This window comes from Poromitra crassiceps (assembly GCF_964638095.1).
Source record: "Poromitra crassiceps genome assembly, chromosome: 4".
Classification (NCBI taxonomy): Eukaryota; Metazoa; Chordata; class Actinopteri; order Beryciformes; family Melamphaidae; genus Poromitra; species Poromitra crassiceps.
The window spans coordinates 60,416,429-60,438,483 of record NC_139626.1 but is presented as its reverse complement, the minus strand read 5'-3'; the positions used below and the strand labels follow the sequence as shown (position 1 = coordinate 60,438,483).

Below are 22,055 nucleotides of genomic sequence, written 5' to 3'. Positions count from 1 at the left end.
TTGGAAACTACCTGGAGCACCCCCTTTCTCCACCTGGCTAAAAGACATGATCTCCTTCCTTAGACTAGAAAAGATGAAGTTTGCACTCAGACGGGTCAATGAGACATTAAAAAGAAAGTGGCAGCCCTTCATTTCTTACTTTAACAGTCTCTCTGTTCTTCCTGCTGACTGACTAACCATTTATATTGTTGTTGTTGTTGCTGAACCCGAACCAGAATATTGTTTTTTGAGTGTGTGTGACTGTGTGTGTTTTCTGTTTTGTATTATTAGTTATGTATCTAATAGATGTATTTCTTTCTTTTTACTTTTTCATTTGTCAGTTTCTGTTATGCTTATTCTGCTTGTTGTTAAAAAATGTTTAAAAGAAAAAGAGAACAAAAAGGGTGACCTGTACAGATTTCGAACCTCTGTGCATATGCATGTACCTCACCAATAAAAATTGTAAAAAAAAAAGAAGAAAAAAAAAAAAAAAAAAAAGATAATTTGGCACTGGAAATAAAATGTCTTGTTCTCTCTGTAGTGTTGTTGAGATGGTTTTTGCGTGTGTTTGGCAGCAGCTCTCGGGGGTGGGGTAAATTACTATACTGAAAAAAATTAAGAAATAAATCAAATGAAATTCTGTCACATACTTCCGAATCAGTTCGGAGAGATCTGTTTTAAAATATACAAAAACTGGCCCCAAACTGTATTTGTCCATACAGATGACATTTTCTTCCTGGACACACTGTTGATCTGAAAGGATATATACCCAGTGTGTATTTTGGGCCACTGAAGGTCATCTACATCAGTGTTGCTCAAACTGTGGTCCAGGAACCTCAGGGGTCACCAGCAAGGAAGACTTTCGTGTCAGTATAATATTCAATAGAAATGATCCCAATAGGAGAATATATATCAATCATACAGTCATACTTGGGACTAAATCTGATTATAAAAATTTAAATAAAAATAGGGGCCCGTATTGTGTGTGGCACGAGAGTTTTGGTATGATTTTATGGTCAGACCCCGTTTGTATTTTTATAAAAACTTTGTTTTAAATGATCTCATTTTGCTGGGTAAACACAATTGACCCACCTCTTTGAAATGAGGCAGAGTTTACTCACCTATTTTCACATCAACTGTAAATCAGTGGAAACGAGGTGGGTAAACTACTCAGCTTGGATAGTTTACCCACCTCTGTATTTACCACTACACCCCTGGCAAACGAGATATTGTATCTGAATGGGACCTTCTTGGTTAAATAAAGGATAAATAACATTAAATCTGCATGTGCAAATGTCTAAATTGCCATATATATATACATATAGTGTAATGATGTAACTCCTTAACTAATCCAAGTTATTTACATAATATACTTCTGATAGATTGGCCTAATCTACCAGCTTAAAGTTGTTGGATCTCCTTACAACTATAGCATGCTATCATTGCTAAGCTTAGACACTAAACAGGACTCATGACACATGAAACATTGCACTACAATCATACACTTCACTTTTCAACATAATATACAATGTACATAACATTACAACCTTAATTTCATTAGCAGTTCATATATATATATATATATATATATATATATATATATATATATATATAGCCTATATATATTTACGGTGTATATATATAGAGAGAGAGAGCGAGAGAGAGTATACAATAGTAGGCTACATAATTATAATAGATTATAAATTATTTCTTATTTTAATAGATTATAAATTATTTATTATTTTAATAGATTATAAATTATTTATTATTTTATAGTCAAAAAATGATGGACCCACCCACCTCACCACACGTGCGCCCCTCCCAGCCTGTGCACACAGACAGGCAGCTCATGCTCGCAGCTCGGACAGCGTTTCATAATTTCATTCACATTATAATCCAAGCGACACATTGTAACACTTTGCTGTTGTTTGTTGTTGTTGTTGTTGCCTACACACAGACAGACAGACAGGCTCTGCTCAGCACAGCACAGCACAGCACAGCACAGCACAGCACAGCACCCACCTTAAGCTTAACACACCGACAGACAGAAGTTCATCCGCGGACAACACCCCGCCCGCTGGGCTCGGTTCGGCTCGGCTCGGCTCTGGAGAACACAGCGCTATGAAAGAGTGTCAACACGAGCTCAGCCGGGTCAGAGTCTGGCCCAAACACCGGCTCCTCATGCATGTAATGTCCCGGCGGGTCAGACTGCTGCGCTGGCAGGTCGCTCTGCACAGCCCGGAGACTCCCAGGGGGCTCGACTAGGGAGCGGACGTGACGTCATCCAGGCTCTGACAGGTGTGGGAAGAGCGGTGATTGGTCGGTGATATCAGTCAATCAGAGGAGGGGGGCGCTGTCCCGCCCACTCAGGATCATTTTTCAGTTTTTACTCCAGTTTCATTCATTTATTTATTCATTTTTCCCTCTTTCCTCTCACACTTTCCTAAAAGTTTTAATTGGAGCTTGGCAAATAAGGGCCATACTTTTTTTTTTTTTTTTATAAGCAGCCACTGAATAATCTAATGAATTCACCTCTTTGAAATTAAAATGTGTGTGTGTGTGTGTGTGTGTGTGTGTGTGTGTGTGTGTGTGTGTGTGTGTGTGTGTGTGTGTGTGTGTGTGTGTGTTCACAAATTCAGATCCCCAAATTCAAATATCAGAATAAAATAAAATAAAATAAATAAAACATTCAGGTTGGTCACATTCGATTGTTTTTTGTTTGTTTGTTTTTGGTCTAAAAATTTTGATTTCTCCATGTTAAACATGAATGACTCTTCCCAGTGACACTCTTGTTCGAGTTACTGCTGACATGAAAGAAAAAATCATTTTTGAATACAACTGTATTCAAGTTATTCCCTGTAATAATGAAGAATATTTTGGAGGATGTAATGTCCCTTTTATCTCCCAAAAGTGTGCAATTACTTAGCCTCAAGTACCAATTGGAAAATGTATATAGCAGCTCTTCTGCAGGTCAGAATCATTTGGTATCAGACACAAACCAGCTCAGAAAACAACCTAAGGCTTGCCTGCAGCCTGACGGCCACCGCTGCCCTCAAGTGGTGAAAATTAAACACTGCAACCTGGAAGTCAGCTGCAGGTAGAGCAAAACGACATGGTTCACCAGAAAGGCGCAGCTTCTCTCCGACTCCCCCCACCCCCAACACACTTTTAATTATCTTCTTTAAAATCACATATGAAGAAACCTTTTTTGTATTATCCCATTGAAACTTTGTGTCCACCCTGTGCCTGTTGTGCGGCAGAGCTTTGCTCAAACCCACAGAATTTGTATATCTGCTCCAGATCCCAAGGTTTCCAAAAACACATAGAAAACATGTCAGGAGTATTTAAGCTGCTATAGCTTCAGTGGATATGTCAGAGTATTTAAGCAGCTGTATCTTCAGTGACGCATTGGGAAGGAGCACATACAGAATATGTATCTGTATCATATGGTATGAAAATGTACGTTCTAACTTCAAAGCTACTTAAAGCAGACTAAACCCCAAAACACGTTTTTTCAGCTTTTAACCAATATGACTTTGGGGGTGTTGTGTGAAGAATTCTGCTCAAAATGTCCACATTTGAGACCAAACTGTTACCTACCATTGTACCATTTGTATCATTTTCAGCAGCATAAGTTACCTCTATGGATTCAAACCTGCTTTTTTTGTGCCCTCAAATGAATGGGAGATTTGGTACATCGTGACGTCACGGTGGGTTTAGCACGCGCCCCACTAATGTGAAAAATGGGACGTGGATCAAAGCCTCCTGCATCTCCTGTACAAATATTGTAGCTATTGAAGGTCAGGGGTGTAGTCTACGTGCAACGCAGGTAGACGCAATCTACACACTGCGAAATTACTCAGATTTGCGTTGGCGCACTGCGAAATGCGCTATGATACGTATCGTTTTCACTTACCATTCATAAAATTCACCCTGTGCGCTCTGTGTTACAAAGCGCAGACTTTTGGACCCTAGGGGCTTCCGTCGAGCCGACTCGAGCGTGACGTAGCCGTGACGTAGCTTACTACAGTCTATGTACCAAACAAAACAGTTGCTCAGGTGAGGAGATGCCGTATTCGATAGGTGCACAATGAAGCGAAAGCAAACGACTCAAACAACACTCTTTCAGTGTTTTCGTAGGCCTGCTTGCCCTGCTACTGCAGCTGTAGCTGTAGATGGCAATAACGTTACAGAAAGGAATCCTGAGGACGGTGATGAGGCAGCTGCTATCGCAACGTTACCTGATGATATCGTCATACCTGGTAAGTCGCATGTACGTTATAATATGAACGTTACTGTAACAGCAGCAGGGGATTGTTTGGTACATTGAATTATATCTAGAACAAGCACAATAACTAGCTAGGTTGATACATGGGGGGGGGGGGTGTACTGCTGCTGTGTGTGTGTGTGTGTGTGTGAGTGAGTGAGTGAATTTAAACAACAGAATGCAATGTTTTGATGCAGTGTATATCTCCTTGTTTCTTTTAGATAAGAACTCGACCTGGCCAGTCGTGTGGAATGAGAGTCAAGCGACGGAATTTAAAAACAGGCATCCTTGGTTGGAGTGGAGAAGCGGAAAGCTAGGTAAATATCTGCCAACATGCTCAGCTGGTTTAAACAATAGAGTGGAGGACGTAGCTTCCGCATGCGTACCAAGGGATTCCATCCGCCATTTTATTTTCCATAGACATTCCTAAAATGTTTATAAAAATAGTTTTACTTGGTCGAACCGAGCAATTCAGCTATATTACAATCAGGAGAGGCCATATAACATTTCACTGGGACCAAAAAAACAACAGCAACAATGTAAAAAAAATGTTTTCTTTAAATCCGCGATTTTTTCAACGTTTTGGTCTGAGTAAAATTGGCTATTGTCTCTCCTGATTCTAAATATAGCTGAATCGCTCGTTTTGACCAGGTACGACTATTTTTATAAGCATTTTACGAAATGTCTATGGAAAATAAAATGGCCGGTGGAATCCCTTTGTCCGCATGCTGAAGCAGGGAGTGACGTTCACTTTGGCTCTCTATTGAAATGCATCAAGTTTCCTCCATGTTGTTTTGTAGCAGTGGTGGCAGGGGGTACTTTACAAACAAAGAAACAAAAAAAGAATTAGAGCTATTGAAAGAATTGAATTGACTTTATTTGCCACAATATGCAAGATTACATATGAGGAATTTGTCTTAGTGTTCAGTATTTGAACATTTTGTCTCATTTCATCTGCTTTTCATGCATTTTGTTAGCCATGGTGTGAAGATTGTAAACAGTTCATTAATAGATTTTGGCCTTGTTGAGCAGGTCTTATTACTAATAAAGGTCCAAATGTTAATTTATTTGTGTCTTTGTTTACTTCCAGGTTGTGCTATCTGCAGTGCTACAAAATCAACTGGTGTCCTCACAGAAGAAAGAGTGTCCATGTCTGAGGAGTGGATGTCCTTTAAGATCCAGTCCTCAGGTGCAAACAGATCAGCAGCTCTGGCATCCTTGAGGAACAAGATTCACCGCCATGAGGCATCCAGGGCACACGAAATAGCTAAGGAGCTCACTGAAAAGGGTGCACAGGATTCACTTGGACATATAGTGAGAGCTGTGTCAGATACTGTGTTAGCTGAGACTGATTATGTATTCAGAACAGCATACTATCTTGCTAAGATGAACCGACCTTTCACTGACCATGACGATCTCATAAAGCTTCAGACAACAAATGGTCTCGACATGGGCACTAGTCTGCAGTCAAGGTACAGTTCCACAAAAATTGTGGAACACATAGCAAAAGAGATGCAGGGAACAATTGCTCACAACATTGTCTCTTCATCATGCAAATTGTCTGTCCTCATTGACGAGGCTACATCTCTCAGCCACAAATCTGCCATGATCGTCAATGTGAAAGCCTCTATAGATGGAGCTACTCCTGAATTTTTATTTCTGGAGCTAGTTGAGCTGGAAAGCCAAAGGGCAGAGGGTATAGAGGAAGCTCTGTTGAACTGTTTGGACACTGCAGGCTTCAGTGAAGAGTATCTTCAAAAGAACTGGGTCTCATTTGTTTCTGATGGTGCCAGTGTCATGCTAGGCAAGCATTCTGGTGTGGCAACCAGGCTGACTGCAAGGTACCCTAACCTGTTCACCTGGCACTGCATGAACCACCGTTTGGAATTGGCTGTATCTGATGCTGTGGATGAGGTTCAGGCAGTCAACCACTTCAAGGCGTTCATGGAGAAGATCCACAATCTCTACAGTCAATCCACTAAGAACTCCCGAGAACTTAAGGAGGCAGCACGAGAAGTGGGCTCACAAGTCCTGAAAATTGGCAGAGTTTTGAGTACGCGATGGGTGGCCAGCAGCTTCCGTTCTGTCCAGGCTGTGTGGAGGTCATATGAAGCACTCAACAGACACTTTGAAAATGCTGCGGGAGACCAAACAAGAAACAGCAAAGAGAGGCAAACTTACAGAGGCCTGGCACGTCGCATGCAAAGCAAGGAATTTCTTTGTGACCTCGGACTGATGTACGATGCACTGTCTGAACTCTCAAACCTATCTGAGCAACTCCAGGCCCATTCGATCACACTTTTGAAAGCAGACCAGTTGCTGAAGCGCACCATCAGAGTCCTGGCATCATTTAAAGACTCTCCAGGAGAGAAATCAGTGGAGGCTTTGCAAGCACAGGCTTTGGGATGTTTTGGATCAGTTCACCTGGAGTCAAATGCAAAACTCACACCAATCAATAGTAGGCAGTTCCTTCAGAGTCTGATCAACAACATGGAGAAGCGCCTCTCATTTGAAGGTGACATGCTTCTTGATCTCAGCGTTCTGGACACCACCAACTGGCCATCATCACCTGGCATACGGCATGGTGAGGCACAAGTGAAACGACTGTGCAGGCGGTTCCAGCTTTGTGAACAGCAAGCAGTTAATGAGAGAATTCCTTGAGGACCCGGACAGTGAGCCTGAAAGCCTAAAACCACTCATACGATGCATGCAGACCATCCCTTGTAGCACTGCTGAGTGTGAAAGGGGTTTTAGTCTGATGAACATTATATGCACAGACATGAGATCTACACTGTTGTTGTCCAATGTAAGCAATTTGATGATGATCAGCATAAATGGGCCCCCTATAGATGTTTTTCAGGCAAGGAAGTATGTCACAACATGGTTGAGAAGCCATCGCTCTGCCACACAAGCAAGGAGAAAAATCACACATCGGGAGCCTGAGAAAATCCCAGGCGTGTGGAAATGGCTTTAACCGTTCTTTCTGGAATGCGAGTTTAACAATTGCTATGCTATGCTATAGTCAGCATACAATAATGATTGTTATGAATGGGATCCTGAAAAATAGACTTTTGATGTCAAAAATTGTGAACAACTAACAGGGTTCCCATTGGTCCTTGAAATCCTTGAAAGTTTGTTAATTTGAAAAAAAATCAAGGCCTTAAAATTTTGTGAAAATACACATGGGTCATTGAAAGTAGGCTACTTGAGTTTAGGGCAGCATATCTCCACAGCATATTTTTTGCTGTTCTGTGTTAAAGAAGGCGAGACCATGATCACATAGTCTAGACTTTTGTGATTTTTTTTTTGCATACATTATTATATGGGTACACTGAATACCCAGGGATGTGATCTAAAATAAGAAAGTAATTTTTGATGTCAGCTCGACTTTAAACGGGAGCTACAGTGTTTTTTTTCTATTGCGGTCTTCATTGGGTCCGGCACCTGCCTTTGATTTCTTTTTGGGATGTGCGTTTCTCCACTGTTTTTAATAGTTGTGTTAACAGTAAAATTACTACCTCTGTGCTTTGATAAGCTTGTTCAAAATAAAGTGTTTAAATTCAACCTTTTTTCTCATGGTCTTTATTAAAAATAGGGTAATGTTCTGAAGCTGTTCTGCACACACACACACACCAGATAATTAACATTGTGGTTTGTTTTGACTGTGTGTGGGGGGGGAGTTGGGCAGAGTTGATGCATTTTGCTTCAAAAAATACTGCATGTGATGTGTTCATTGATTGACTGAATTTAATTAATTAATTTCTGCTCTGCAAATAGTTTACTCTTGTGATCAAAAACACTGATCCAAAGCTCAGTTCTGAAGCTATTCTGTAAATTTGGGGAGAGACAGCAACAACACAAAACGGGTCGAATATCCGCCCACGTCCGGCCGAAACCACGCCCACTTCCGGTTAAGCGCCCGGGGGGGGGGGGCGTTGGAGTCAGAGGGAGTACACCCTCTGAAAAAAGGTAGACTACACCACTGTTGAAGGTGTATAACCTATTTTACGGACTCATTAGGTGGCGACAGTGCTCTCCAGATTAGAGAAAGGTCAGGAAAACAGCAGGAAAAAGCCGTGATGAAAGAGAAACCGCTCATGCTGCAGCCAGAGCCATATAGATTGCTCTGGCTGCAGCTGACGTTGGCTGCGAACAGCAGTCAATCCGCTCCCACAACTGAGCCCCTCTGCCTCTGTCTGTCTGTCTGCATAGTTTCTCCACACGATTAGCCGCCAGAAAAGCAGCACCCGACACTGAAAAGCCAAACCACTCTCAGCAGTCCGGTGTGGCTTTTCCGTGCGTGAGGCTGTGTTTTAGTGTGGGGAGGAGTTTGTAGCTGAGGGGGGGGAGAGGGGGGTGGGGCACGCAGGGCACCACACAACTACACCACGTCACTACATCAGAAAATATTAGCTAGAGTCAGTGAATGTGCTTGAAATGCTTCATTTCACAAAAGGCTGAATATCTCAGCTTATAATTTGAAACGCCTGAAAACACTGAAAACAACCTATCTTCTCCGGCTCATAACTAAAGAACGGAAAATGGTATCAATAAACTTTTTTTTGCTGATGATACAATAGAGTCTCCTTGTTCTTTGTGCGTGTTCGGTGTTTACATAGTAATATCACACAATATTCTGTGGGCCTCGAGAAATCACTGAAAACGCTCTGAAACTCTGGCACTGGGAGCGTCCGTTCTCCAAAAGTGGCTGGCACTCAATGAGTTAAGAGCAATCCATCCATGGGAAATCGCCTACTGTGGCTAATATTAGCCGCTAGTTAGTTATGTTACATGGCAGTAAAACGCCACTGAATGACCAAATTGATAGAACTTTTAACCATTTCGAGTAACACTGTTTCCATAGCCTACGGATCACCAGCGTTAGTTTGTTGTTTATAACGTGGCTATATTCATAACGTTTTCTATGATATCTATCTCGGATGCGTTATTTCGAATCCCACATAGTTTATGACAAAACCACCCCCGAATTGTGTTCTGGTGCAAAGCGAGTGGGTTTCAGGACGAAACAGTGTCGAGCCACTAACGTTATCTTTAGAGCAATATTCCTGGAATGCAAGTTTAACTAAACAGCTGCATGTCCTCTGCATTCTACATCAAATGAAGACATTACGGGTTGTTTTATTTTGTCTGTTACATACTTATTGGCCAAGATATGTTAGTTTATGGGGGAGGAATTCTGCCAGCTAAAGAAGGGAGTATAGGGGGCCATCTTGCCCGCAGAGTTTTCAAATCAAGTAGAATACCGTTCTGTTTAGTCCTGCTTTAAGGGGGAAGTTAAAGGGACACTCTGGATGTAAGGGCTTACAGAGCCAATAAGCAGCCAGTATCAGTCGGGTAGGTTAGTCAGTTTCTTGTGGTTTTATTGGTGGATAACTTGTTTTCCATTACAGTTTCTGACAGCTAGTGTGCGTTATCATCATCTACCAACACAGACATCCGCTCCAGCCAGGTTGTGGTCATTAAACAGGTTTTCTGAAAACCTGAGGAAGTGGCCGAGTGACTCACACACTCTCACACACTCACACACACACACACACACACACAGAAAGAGAGAGAGAGGTAACACACACAGAGACGCCGGTGGGACGATTATAAGAATGGAGAGTTTCGTCGTCACAGCCGCGAGCCGGGAGCGTCGGGGTGGTCCAAGTGCTGCTGCTGCTGCCGCCGCGGGCCTGCAGGGGGCGACAGTCACTGGGACAGGAATTCCATCGCCGTGTCCCGCTCCTCCGCCAGCTCGGCTGCCGTGGCGTCCATCTTGGCCCGGGAGAAGTCGTTGATGGAGAGTCCGTCGACCACTTTCCAGCTCTTGTTCTGAAGGGGAGAGGACAGAGGAGGAGGTCAGAGTGAGCTCAAAGTGGAACCACCCGTAACATGTTTTAGATAGACGTCGTCCACCAAACAGCAAATACTGTGTGTGACATTGCAATGATTATTTGTAGTGTTCGTTTCAAGCAACGGTTCAGCTGCTCGAGTACTCGCTTTTTTATTCATTTTGTTTGCTTTGTATATAATATATATATCTATATATATCTATATCTATATATATATCTATATATATATTTAAGCAATATCACACAAGAGGGAGTGCTGTTGTTGGCTAATATCGTCACTGCTGTGATTCGGTCGTAGATAATCACAGCCGTGACGATATTAGACGACAACAGCACGACCTCGAGTGTGATATGGCTTTTATACAACAGTTCTATTAAACAAAGCTGATTAATAAAATGACAAAAAGCTGAGAAAATATATGATTTCTCTATTTATTCCTCCGCCAACAAAAATAGTCCCCTCAGCTTTTCCGGAAATGTAGCCTAATCAGCCTAATTAACTGCAGGCTGTCTACTCTTTGTCATACACATTGATTTGCACCTTTCCGTTGTTTGCCTCACAGTGTTTGCTCCGTTTTTGTTTTTCTCCCAAATCGTCAACTTCTGCAGGTGAAATATGAGCAAACCTGGAGGTTTGCGCAGAAGAATGTTGCTCCCCCTCGTCCTCTTCTGACGAGCATTCATAGTTTAAGTCGAAAGTTATGTTAGGAAACAAATCCATCTTTACGCTCTCGTATCCTATACATTACGTATGCTAACTCTGTTACGCTTTGTGAATGACGTTCAATGTAACGTGGCTGGTGTTTGTTTTGTTGATTAGAGCAGCTGTGAAGCGGAGTGATCTACACACAGTGAAGCGCCAGTGCGTTATCGTGAAATATCAGCACTGGTAGGATCCCTCTTGTCCAATCAAATTGCTCGGCCGGAACTAACTGTTGTATAAATATATTTATAAAACGGCTCTCTCAAATCAAGCAATCTGATTGGTTCACAGCCATTGTATAAATCCAGTAACCCACTCCAATAACCCATGGCCATGGGTTATTGAGTTGCCATGGCAACTCTCTTACTAAAAGGCTTTGGTTACCTCAAATGACAGTGTAGAAAAAACAAATGGCGGAGACAGCTGTCAGATCCTTGTGAATCGATCTTCGCTTATAACTTTACTAATACTTCGCAGAAAATGATGTTTTGTACAAGAATAGATGCGGGCTAATGTCTTCTTTGCAAAAGAAAGGCTGTTAACCCCGCATTTAACCCCGCATTTAACCCCGTAACGTTAGTTGGTGTCGGGGTTTGCAGAAAGCATTCAGCTTCTCAGCAAGCGCTGAGAATGCAGCGCTGCGCTCGAGCTGCGTGTCGGGCTTTCCAGAAAGCTCTCAGCTTCTCAGCAAGCGCCAGGATTGGCCAATGTCAACTTCAGTCTCCAGAACGATCCAATCAAATCACCCGCATGTTCTTGCGGTCCCGCCTTACAGTAGTGTTTCAACTGACTCTATCAGAATGACATGCCAGTCGGAGTCGGACTTATAGTATTATTATTATTATTATATTATCATACTTGGAAACCGTTTTATAAAAGCAATATAGCACTCGAGCTGCGTGTGTTGTGGAATATATCCCCCTGCTCAGCAGTTATCCCACTCGGCCGATAACAGCTGATCAGGGGGATATATTCTTCACAACACACTGGCTCTCATGCTATATTGCTTAAATATAATATGGACTCCGGAGTACGAGCCACTCTCGTAGCCTAGTGTGAGCGGGTGACACGGCGTGCAGACGGCGGATCACAGACGCACCTTGATCTGGACGGGGAAGGAGTAGATGAGGTCCTCTGGGATGCCGTACGAGTTTCCTCCAGCGTACACTCCCATGGAGATGAACTCGCCCTGCAGGAGGGGACAAAAGAACAGTCGGTTAGCGTGGAGCCTGCCTGCACTCAAACTGAAGGAGCACATTTCAGATGTCAGTCGTTGTCTCCACCTCGGATAGGATGGTGGCTCCTTCTGACCACAGATACAGATATTGTTTTTGCGCAGGCTTTTTTTTTTTTCCACAGGTTTTTTCCACTCCCGACAAGAAGAAATTGATATTGGAAACACTGAATACTACTCGGAACTCCGAAAATGACTTCAACTCGGAATGACAGGTCGGGAATTCAGAGTTCTGAAATACCTGACCTGTAATTCCGAGTTGGACAACCGTTTAATCCATTTTTAACAAGTCAAGAGTTCGTTTTTCAGAGTTCTGAGTTGTCTTGAACGTGGCTTTGAAATCTTTGGCATGAAAATGGGTAAAAAAAAAAAAAAAAAAAAAACTACTGGAAATCTATATTGACCGACTCAAAATCTTAATTAGCGTGTTCCTGCATTTTCTCAGTAGTCCTTGTCAGCGTTACAGGTTCGGACAGAGTTCACAATCAACTTTTGACCAGCTGAAGAACTAACAAACCTTTCTGGATACATCACAGTTTTCAAATGCCATGACTTTTCTTTCTTTTTTTTAGCTAGCCCAGGATAGCGAGTCGGGGTGTGTGTGTGTGTGTGTGTGTGTGTGACTACTTTCCTTGGAAAAGAGTTAGCAACACTGCGGGGTCTGCTATATGCTAGGTTTTACAGTAGTCTTGTTTACGTGACGTGACGTGTGGGATGCATCATGATCATAGTGAAACATTGGTAGCCACGCGTGTTCTGACCTCTTTGGTGCCGAACCAGATGTCCCTCATGTGGTCACAGATGGCCTTGGCGGCAGACATGGCGCTGGAGAGCTTCCTGGCCTTGATGACGGCGGCTCCGCGTAGCTGCACCGTCTGCAGGGACGAGAGGCACGGGGACACTGAGGTCACACCCTAAACACTACTGAACAACTCACTCGATGATGTCATGGAGGACGTTTATATGAGGTCACACCCTAAACACTACTGAACAACTCACTCGATGATGTCATGGAGGACGTTTATATGAGGTCACACCCTAAACACTACTGAACGTCATGGAGGACGTTTATATGAGGTCACACCCTAAGCACTACTGAACTGAGCAATTCACTAGATGATGTCATGGAGGACGCTTATATGAGGTCACACCCTAAGCACTACTGAACTGAGCAACTCACTAGATGATGTCATGGAGGACGTTTATATGAGGTCACACCCTAAACACTACTGAACAACTCACTAGATGATGTCATGGAGGATGTTTATATGAGGTCACACCCTAAACACTACTGAACAACTCACTAGATGATGTCATGGAGGATGTTTATATGAGGTCACACCCTAAACACTACTGAACAACTCACTAGATGATGTCATGGAGGACGCTTATATGAGGTCACACCCTAAACACTACTGAACAACTCACTAGATGATGTCACGGAGGACGTTTATATGAGGTCACACCCTAAACACTACTGAACTGAGCAACTCACTAGATTATGTCATGGAGGACGCTTATATGAGGTCACACCCTAAGCACTACTGAACAACTCACTCGATGATGTCATGGAGGACGCTTATATGAGGTCACACCCTAAGCACTACTGAACAACTCACTCGATGATGTCATGGAGGACGCTTATATGAGGTCACCCCCTAAACACTACTGAACAACTCACTCGATGATGTCATGGAGGACGTTTATATGAGGTCACACCCTAAACACTACTGAACAACTCACTAGATGATGTCATGGAGGACGTTTATATGAGGTCACACCCTAAACACTACTGAACAACTCACTCGATGATGTCATGGAGGACGTTTATATGAGGTCACACCCTAAACACTACTGAACAACTCACTCGATGATGTCATGGAGGACGTTTATATGAGGTCACACCCTAAACACTACTGAACAACTCACTCGATGATGTCATGGAGGACGCTTATATGAGGTCACACCCTAAACACTACTGAACAACTCACTCGATGATGTCATGGAGGACGTTTATATGAGGTCACACCCTAAACACTACTGAACAACTCACTCGATGATGTCATGGAGGACGCTTATATGAGGTCACACCCTAAACACTACTGAACAACTCACTAGATGTAGATGATGTCATGGAGGACGTTTATATGAGGTCACACCCTATGATATGAAAGGTTGAGAATCACTGCCCTATACGGATTAGGGTTGGCACGATGGACGATGGCATCATCGACCATCGTGATTGGCCGACCCCCCATCAACCTCTGAGCCTTCTACATCGGATCATCGTGATTAATTATCTGTTCGAAATAAATGTGTGCCGTTTTAATAAGAAAAAATACCAAGTCCACTTACCGTGACGCGTGGGGGACGCGCCGGCGGCATTAAACGAGCGCACCCAGTTCAGACTCAGAGAAGCCTCCCCTCCCCCTCCTCCGCTCTAGAGCTTCTCTGCACTGGGTGCGCTTGTTTAATGTCGCCGGGGCGTCCCCCGCGCACGAGAAGTCAGATCTTTTGTTGTGATAACTTTTAAGACGAAGAAACTTCACGTTCTTTCCTGTTTACAACCCAAAGTGAGTACAAGTCTTCAACTGTGAATTTAACTCGCCTGTTTCCAAAGTGAAAGTTGAAGTTGATACAGCACTAGCAATATTGAACGGCGCAAAACAAATAGGCTACAGATCCTGACCAACAAACATGTGTGTTGAATTTAACTAGCTGGCAGAAAACTGACAGAATTACTGGCGGATATAACGTTAGATTCGCGTGGACTTTTGAACGTAATAAGAGAGAGTTGAGGAGACTGGAGAGAGTTGAGAGAGCACAGCAGCTACTGCTAGCTGTTACAGCAGTAGCTGCTACTGCTTGAGTGGCCTGGCTCTGTGCAGTAGCTAGTAGCCTGCCTGTCGGTGTCATGAAGAGCTCAGCTGTCCTGCTGTTAACGTGCATTGCAGCGGCGGATGGCATAAATGACGATGCCATCGTTCAAAACGATGTTTCACTGTAAAACATTCACGATGGATATTTTGGTGACATCGCACAACCCTAATACGGATTCACAACTTTTTTCATCATATCAACAATATTTTTCACGTCCACAGACTCCAATTTGATGTGATTTTGTCTCTCGGACCCAAATCGGACAATATACTGTATGATATGATTTTGTCCAGAACTCCATGACCCGCTGTATTGTAGGTAGAGCCCTGCATTCTGGGTCGGGCCGGGCTTCGGGGCGATTTTCACATCATTTGTTTTTAGCTTGGGACATAATAGCATCATATCATAGGCATACCAATCAAATAAACTACTAATTTAAGAAGGAACAATTTGATTTAAGAATAAGAATTGCCAACAGACCGGGCTCGGCCCTGAAACTCTGACAGGCTCGTGACCAGTTGAGGCCGGTGCAAGTGGAAGTGCAAGCGCGTGCTCACAGAGATGAAGTCTCCTTTGAGCCAGACGTCATGTGTAACAGAGTGGAATAGAAGCGTGAAGCTCACAGAGATGAAGTCTCCTTTGAGCCAGACGTCATGTGTAACAGAGTGGAATAGAAGCGTGTGCTCACAGAGATAAAGTCTCCTTTGAGCCAGACGTCATGTGTAACAGGGTGGAATAGAAGCGTGAAGCTCACAGAGATAAAGTCTCCTTTGAGCCAGATGTCATGTGTAACAGAGTGGAATAGAAGCGTGAAGCTCACAGAGATAAAGTCTCCTTTGAGCCAGATGTCATGTGTAACAGAGTGGAATAGAAGCGTGAAGCTCACAGAGATAAAGTCTCCTTTGAGCCAGATGTCATGTGTAACAGGGTGGAATAGAAGCGTGAAGCTCACAGAGATAAAGTCTCCTTTGAGCCAGATGTCATGTGTAACAGAGTGGAATAGAAGCGTGAAGCTCACAGAGATGAAGTCTCCTTTGAGCCAGACGTCATGTGTAACAGAGTGGAATAGAAGCGTGAAGCTCACAGAGATAAAGTCTCCTTTGAGCCAGATGTCATGTGTAACAGGGTGGAATAGAAGCGTGAAGCTCACAGAGATAAAGTCTCCTTTGAGCCAGACGTCATGTGTAACAGAGTGGAATAGAAGCGTGAAGCTCACAGAGATGAAGTCTCCTTTGAGCCAGACGTCATGTGTAACAGAGTGGAATAGAAGCATGAAGCTCACAGAGATGAAGTCTCCTTTGAGCCAGATGTCATGTGTAACAGAGTGGAATAGAAGCGTGAAGCTCACAGAGATGAAGTCTCCTTTGAGCCAGACGTCATGTGTAACAGAGTGGAATAGAAGCGTGAAGCTCACAGAGATGAAGTCTCCTTTGAGCCAGACGTCATGTGTAACAGAGTGGAATAGAAGCATGAAGCTCACAGAGATGAAGTCTCCTTTGAGCCAGATGTCATGTGTAACAGAGTGGAATAGAAGCGTGAAGCTCACAGAGATAAAGTCTCCTTTGAGCCAGGCGTCATGTGTAACAGAGTGGAATAGAAGCGTGAAGCTCACAGAGATGAAGTCTCCTTTGAGCCAGATGTCATGTGTAACAGGGTGGAATAGAAGCGCGTGCTCACAGAGATGAAGTCTCCTTTGAGCCAGACGTCATGTGTAACAGAGTGGAATAGAAGCGTGAAGCTCACAGAGATGAAGTCTCCTTTGAGCCAGACGTCATGTGTAACAGAGTGGAATAGAAGCGTGTGCTCACAGAGATAAAGTCTCCTTTGAGCCAGACGTCATGTGTAACAGGGTGGAATAGAAGCGTGAAGCTCACAGAGATAAAGTCTCCTTTGAGCCAGATGTCATGTGTAACAGAGTGGAATAGAAGCGTGAAGCTCACAGAGATAAAGTCTCCTTTGAGCCAGATGTCATGTGTAACAGAGTGGAATAGAAGCGTGAAGCTCACAGAGATAAAGTCTCCTTTGAGCCAGATGTCATGTGTAACAGGGTGGAATAGAAGCGTGAAGCTCACAGAGATAAAGTCTCCTTTGAGCCAGATGTCATGTGTAACAGAGTGGAATAGAAGCGTGAAGCTCACAGAGATGAAGTCTCCTTTGAGCCAGACGTCATGTGTAACAGAGTGGAATAGAAGCGTGAAGCTCACAGAGATAAAGTCTCCTTTGAGCCAGATGTCATGTGTAACAGGGTGGAATAGAAGCGTGAAGCTCACAGAGATAAAGTCTCCTTTGAGCCAGACGTCATGTGTAACAGAGTGGAATAGAAGCGTGAAGCTCACAGAGATGAAGTCTCCTTTGAGCCAGACGTCATGTGTAACAGAGTGGAATAGAAGCATGAAGCTCACAGAGATGAAGTCTCCTTTGAGCCAGATGTCATGTGTAACAGAGTGGAATAGAAGCGTGAAGCTCACAGAGATGAAGTCTCCTTTGAGCCAGACGTCATGTGTAACAGAGTGGAATAGAAGCGTGAAGCTCACAGAGATGAAGTCTCCTTTGAGCCAGACGTCATGTGTAACAGAGTGGAATAGAAGCATGAAGCTCACAGAGATGAAGTCTCCTTTGAGCCAGATGTCATGTGTAACAGAGTGGAATAGAAGCGTGAAGCTCACAGAGATAAAGTCTCCTTTGAGCCAGGCGTCATGTGTAACAGAGTGGAATAGAAGCGTGAAGCTCACAGAGATGAAGTCTCCTTTGAGCCAGGCGTCGTCCTTGATGGCGTCGTAGGCGGGGGTCTCGGCTCCGTGCAGGGTGACCTTGGCGTGGTGCACGTCGGGGTACTGGGTGGACGAGTGGTTTCCCCAGATGATCACGTTCTTCACGTCATTGGCCGGCACGCCGCAGCGCATCGCCACCTGCAGGACGGAGGGTGAATTTGGTTTGTTGGTTTGTGCTCTGATGTAGTGTTTTAGTGTCAGTTGTAACCTCAAAACTGTCCGTATTTGGACGTTTTATTATTATGCCATCTGCTATTCATTCAAGTTGTAAAGATTTATATCAGTCTAAAAAAGAAGAGACAGGTGTGTGTGAGTGTGAGAGTGTGAGTGTGAGTGTGAGTGTGTGTGTGTGTGTGTGTGTGTGTGAGAGAGAGTGAACCTGGGAGGAGGCTCTGTTGTGGTCCAGACGGGTCAGGCAGGAGAAGTTCTCCTTGGGGATGGAGGGAGCAGACTTGGAGGCGATGAGACAGTTGGTGTTGGCTGGGTTTCCAACCACCAGAACCTGACAGAGAGGACACACAGGTCAAAGCTTTAATAACACCAGAACCTGACAGAGAGGACACACAGGTCAAAGCTTTAATAACACCAGAACCTGACAGAGAGGACACACAGGTCAAAGCTTTAATAACACCAGAACCTGACAGAGAGGACACACAGGTCAAAGCTTTAATAACACCAGAACCTGACAGAGAGGACACACAGGTCAAAGCTTTAATAACACCAGAACCTGACAGAGAGGACACACAGGTCAAAGCTTTAATAACACCAGAACCTGACAGAGAGGACACACAGGTCAAAGCTTTAATAACACCAGAACCTGACAGAGAGGACACACAGGTCAAAGCTTTAATAACACCAGAACCTGACAGAGAGGACACACAGGTCAAAGCTTTAATAACACCAGAACCTGACAGAGAGGACACACAGGTCAAAGCTTTAATAACACCAGAACCTGACAGAGAGGACACACAGGTCAAAGCTTTAATAACACCAGAACCTGACAGAGGACACACAGGTCAAAGCTTTAATAACACCAGAACCTGACAGAGAGGACACACAGGTCAAAGCTTTAATAACACCAGAACCTGACAGAGGACACACAGGTCAAAGGTCAAAGCTTTACTTTCTATATGGACCAAAGCAAAAAGGGAAATCCGTTATATCTTATTGTGTAGAGAAGAATGTTCCATCAGTGTGTGAATTCCTTCTGGTTGCCATAGAGATCAATAAGCTCATAGATCAGATGCCACCTGCTTTTCTAAATCAATAACAGTAGAAAGGTGTCATTTGAGTGAAATGGCAAGAAAATGTCAGTTGTCACTGCAGAAATGCTGATTTTGGGATTATCTTTGAAATAAAATACCACAGTTTAGGAATTCCCAACATGTTATCCCTGAAGTCTAGGACTTGTGGACACTAATAACTCTTACAAAATTAGCAATATGCACCTGAACTCTAACTTCTGCTGCAGGAGGGAAAGCCTGGAGCCAAAGTAGACTGTGTCAGTCTGTCTGTTTGTGTTGTTACAGGAGGGAAAGCCTGGAGCCAAAGTAGACTGTGTCAGTCTGTCTGTCTGTCTGTCTGTCTGTTTGTGTTGTTACAGGAGGGAAAGCCTGGAGCCAAAGTGGACTGTGTCAGTCTGTCTGTTTGTGTTGTTACAGGGGGGAAGCCTGGAGCCAAAGTAGACTGTCAGTCTGTCTGTTTGTGTTGTTACAGGGGGGAAGCCTGGAGCCAAAGTAGACTGTGTCAGTCTGCCTGTTTGTGTTGTTACAGGGGGGAAGCCTGGAGCCAAAGCAGACTGTGTCAGTCTGTCTGTTTGTGTTGTTACAGGAGGGAAAGCCTGGAGCCAAAGTAGACTGTGTCAGTCTGCCTGTTTGTGTTGTTACAGGAGGGAAAGCCTGGAGCCAAAGTAGATTGTCTGTCTGTCTGTTTGTGTTGTTACAGGAGGGAAAGCCTGGAGCCAAAGTGGACTGTGTCAGTCTGCCTGTTTGTGTTGTTACAGGAGGGAAAGCCTGGAGCCAAAGTAGATTGTCTGTCTGTCTGTTTGTGTTGTTACAGGAGGGAAAGCCTGGAGCCAAAGTAGACTGTGTCAGTCTGCCTGTTTGTGTTGTTACAGGAGGGAAAGCCTGGAGCCAAAGTAGATTGTCTGTCTGTCTGTTTGTGTTGTTACAGGAGGGAAAGCCTGGAGCCAAAGTGGACTGTGTCAGTCTGTCTGTTTGTGTTGTTACAGGGGGGAAGCCTGGAGCCAAAGTAGACTGTCAGTCTGTCTGTTTGTGTTGTTACAGGGGGGAAGCCTGGAGCCAAAGTAGACTGTGTCAGTCTGCCTGTTTGTGTTGTTACAGGGGGGAAGCCTGGAGCCAAAGTAGACTGTGTCAGTCTGTCTGTTTGTGTTGTTACAGGGGGGAAGCCTGGAGCCAAAGTAGACTGTGTCAGTCTGCCTGTTTGTGTTGTTACAGGAGGGAAAGCCTGGAGCCAAAGTAGACTGTCAGTCTGTCTGTTTGTGTTGTTACAGGAGGGAAAGCCTGGAGCCAAAGTAGATTGTCTGTCTGTCTGTTTGTGTTGTTACAGGAGGGAAAGCCTGGAGCCAAAGTGGACTGTGTCAGTCTGTCTGTTTGTGTTGTTACAGGGGGGAAGCCTGGAGCCAAAGTAGACTGTGTCAGTCTGTCTGTTTGTGTTGTTACAGGGGGGAAGCCTGGAGCCAAAGTAGACTGTGTCAGTCTGCCTGTTTGTGTTGTTACAGGAGGGAAAGCCTGGAGCCAAAGTAGACTGTCAGTCTGTCTGTTTGTGTTGTTACAGGAGGGAAAGCCTGGAGCCAAAGTAGATTGTCTGTCTGTCTGTTTGTGTTGTTACAGGAGGGAAAGCCTGGAGCCAAAGTAGACTGTCAGTCTGTCTGTTTGTGTTGTTACAGGAGGGAAAGCCTGGAGCCTAAGTAGATTGTCTGTCTGTCTGTTTGTGTTGTTACAGGAGGGAAAGCCTGGAGCCAAAGTAGACTGTGTCAGTGTCTGTTTGTGTTGTTACAGGAGGGAAAGCCTGGAGCCAAAGTAGACTGTCAGTCTGTCTGTTTGTGTTGTTACAGGAGGGAAAGCCTGGAGCCAAAGTAGACTGTCAGTCTGTCTGTTTGTGTTGTTACAGGAGGGAAAGCCTGGAGCCAAAGTAGACTGTCAGTCTGTCTGTCGTGTTACAGGAGGGAACGCCTGGAGCCAAAGTAGACTGTCAGTCTGTCTGTCGTGTTACAGGAGGGAAAGCCTACACTAAAATATATCTCCCATCCTGAAAATGCGGCAACTAATTATTTTTTTTGCAAGGAGTCGAACAAATACACAAAACACAGCAGCAGTAACAAGGCATGCTCGGGCAGGAGTGCTCCTGTGGAAAATAGTGCCATTCTGATGTAATCCCCCATCCGACCAGTGCAGTGAGAGGCAGCAATGTGCCGCAAGGCATCTAGTCTGCCGGACAGCCTAAAGAAGAAGAAGAAGAACAAGGCAGGCTTGGGGCGGACCATTTTGCTTGGGGCAGCAGCAGCTAGAGGGACCATTTATGGTGTAACACACAACACAGACAGGCGATAGCAAACAAAACAAGACCGGCGATGGCAAAATGCCAGGAGCAAAACAAAAGTCAGGATGCCAAAATCGCAAGGCAAAAAAAAAAGCGGGAGCAGGCAAGTAATAATAATCTGTTAAACTTTTTTCAGTCAGCTCCGAAAGCTGCAGGGTTGATATGAGTAAAGCGCGTGCGGGGGAGGGGCATAGTGGCTGGTCTTGATTTGATCATATAATAATATATTATATATATTATTATTTCTTTGTACTACTAATTTTGCAACAGTAGTGAAAACTAGACTGAATTGTCAAAGAGCTCTTTTGTTTTGGGCATACAGTACAGTATGTACAGTATGCTGCTGGCTCCTGACCACAGAGCAGGTGAGGGACGTTTCATCACGCCGGCGCTAAGCGGCGAGGACTTCGCTCATTAGAGGCTCTCATGACTACACACTAGGGATGGGCATCGAATTTCGAATTTTCGAACAATCGTTGTTATTATCAAGGTCGACTTTTATTATTGAAAGTCGAAATTCGAAATTCGAAAAAAAAAAAAAAATGTGAGTGAAATGTTGCATTGTCTCCCCTGATTCTAAGTATAGTCGGATCGATTGGTTTGAGCAAGTAAAACAATTTCTATAAGCATTTTAAGCAAGGTTTATGGAAAAATGAATGGCGGATGAAATCCCATGAAGAGGGAGAGGGGGTGACTTTGGCACCCCTTTGGCACTCAGACCTGAGCCTACTAAATATTTAATGATTGTCAAAACTGTTTTTTATTTTCGAAAATGTCAATGTCATGTAACATGTTCTTTACTTCA

The 22,055-nt window shown here is 44.0% G+C and overlaps 1 protein-coding gene across 1 annotated transcript in view; it reads right to left on the bottom strand.

The window, feature by feature from the left end:
* Window positions 1-9,602: 9,602 nt before the first annotated feature.
* LOC310775469 (malate dehydrogenase, cytoplasmic-like) overlaps window positions 9,603-22,055 on the bottom strand; it is a 28,576-nt gene continuing 16,123 nt past the window's right edge. The window contains exons 5-9 of the mRNA XM_083635620.1: window positions 18,069-18,191; window positions 17,651-17,827; window positions 12,800-12,913; window positions 11,904-11,993; window positions 9,603-10,081 (exon numbers count right to left, since the gene is read on the bottom strand). Coding sequence (XP_083491746.1) covers window positions 9,959-10,081; window positions 11,904-11,993; window positions 12,800-12,913; window positions 17,651-17,827; window positions 18,069-18,191 — 627 coding nt within the window. The 3' untranslated portion in view covers window positions 9,603-9,958. The remainder of the gene's footprint in view (window positions 10,082-11,903; window positions 11,994-12,799; window positions 12,914-17,650; window positions 17,828-18,068; window positions 18,192-22,055) is intronic.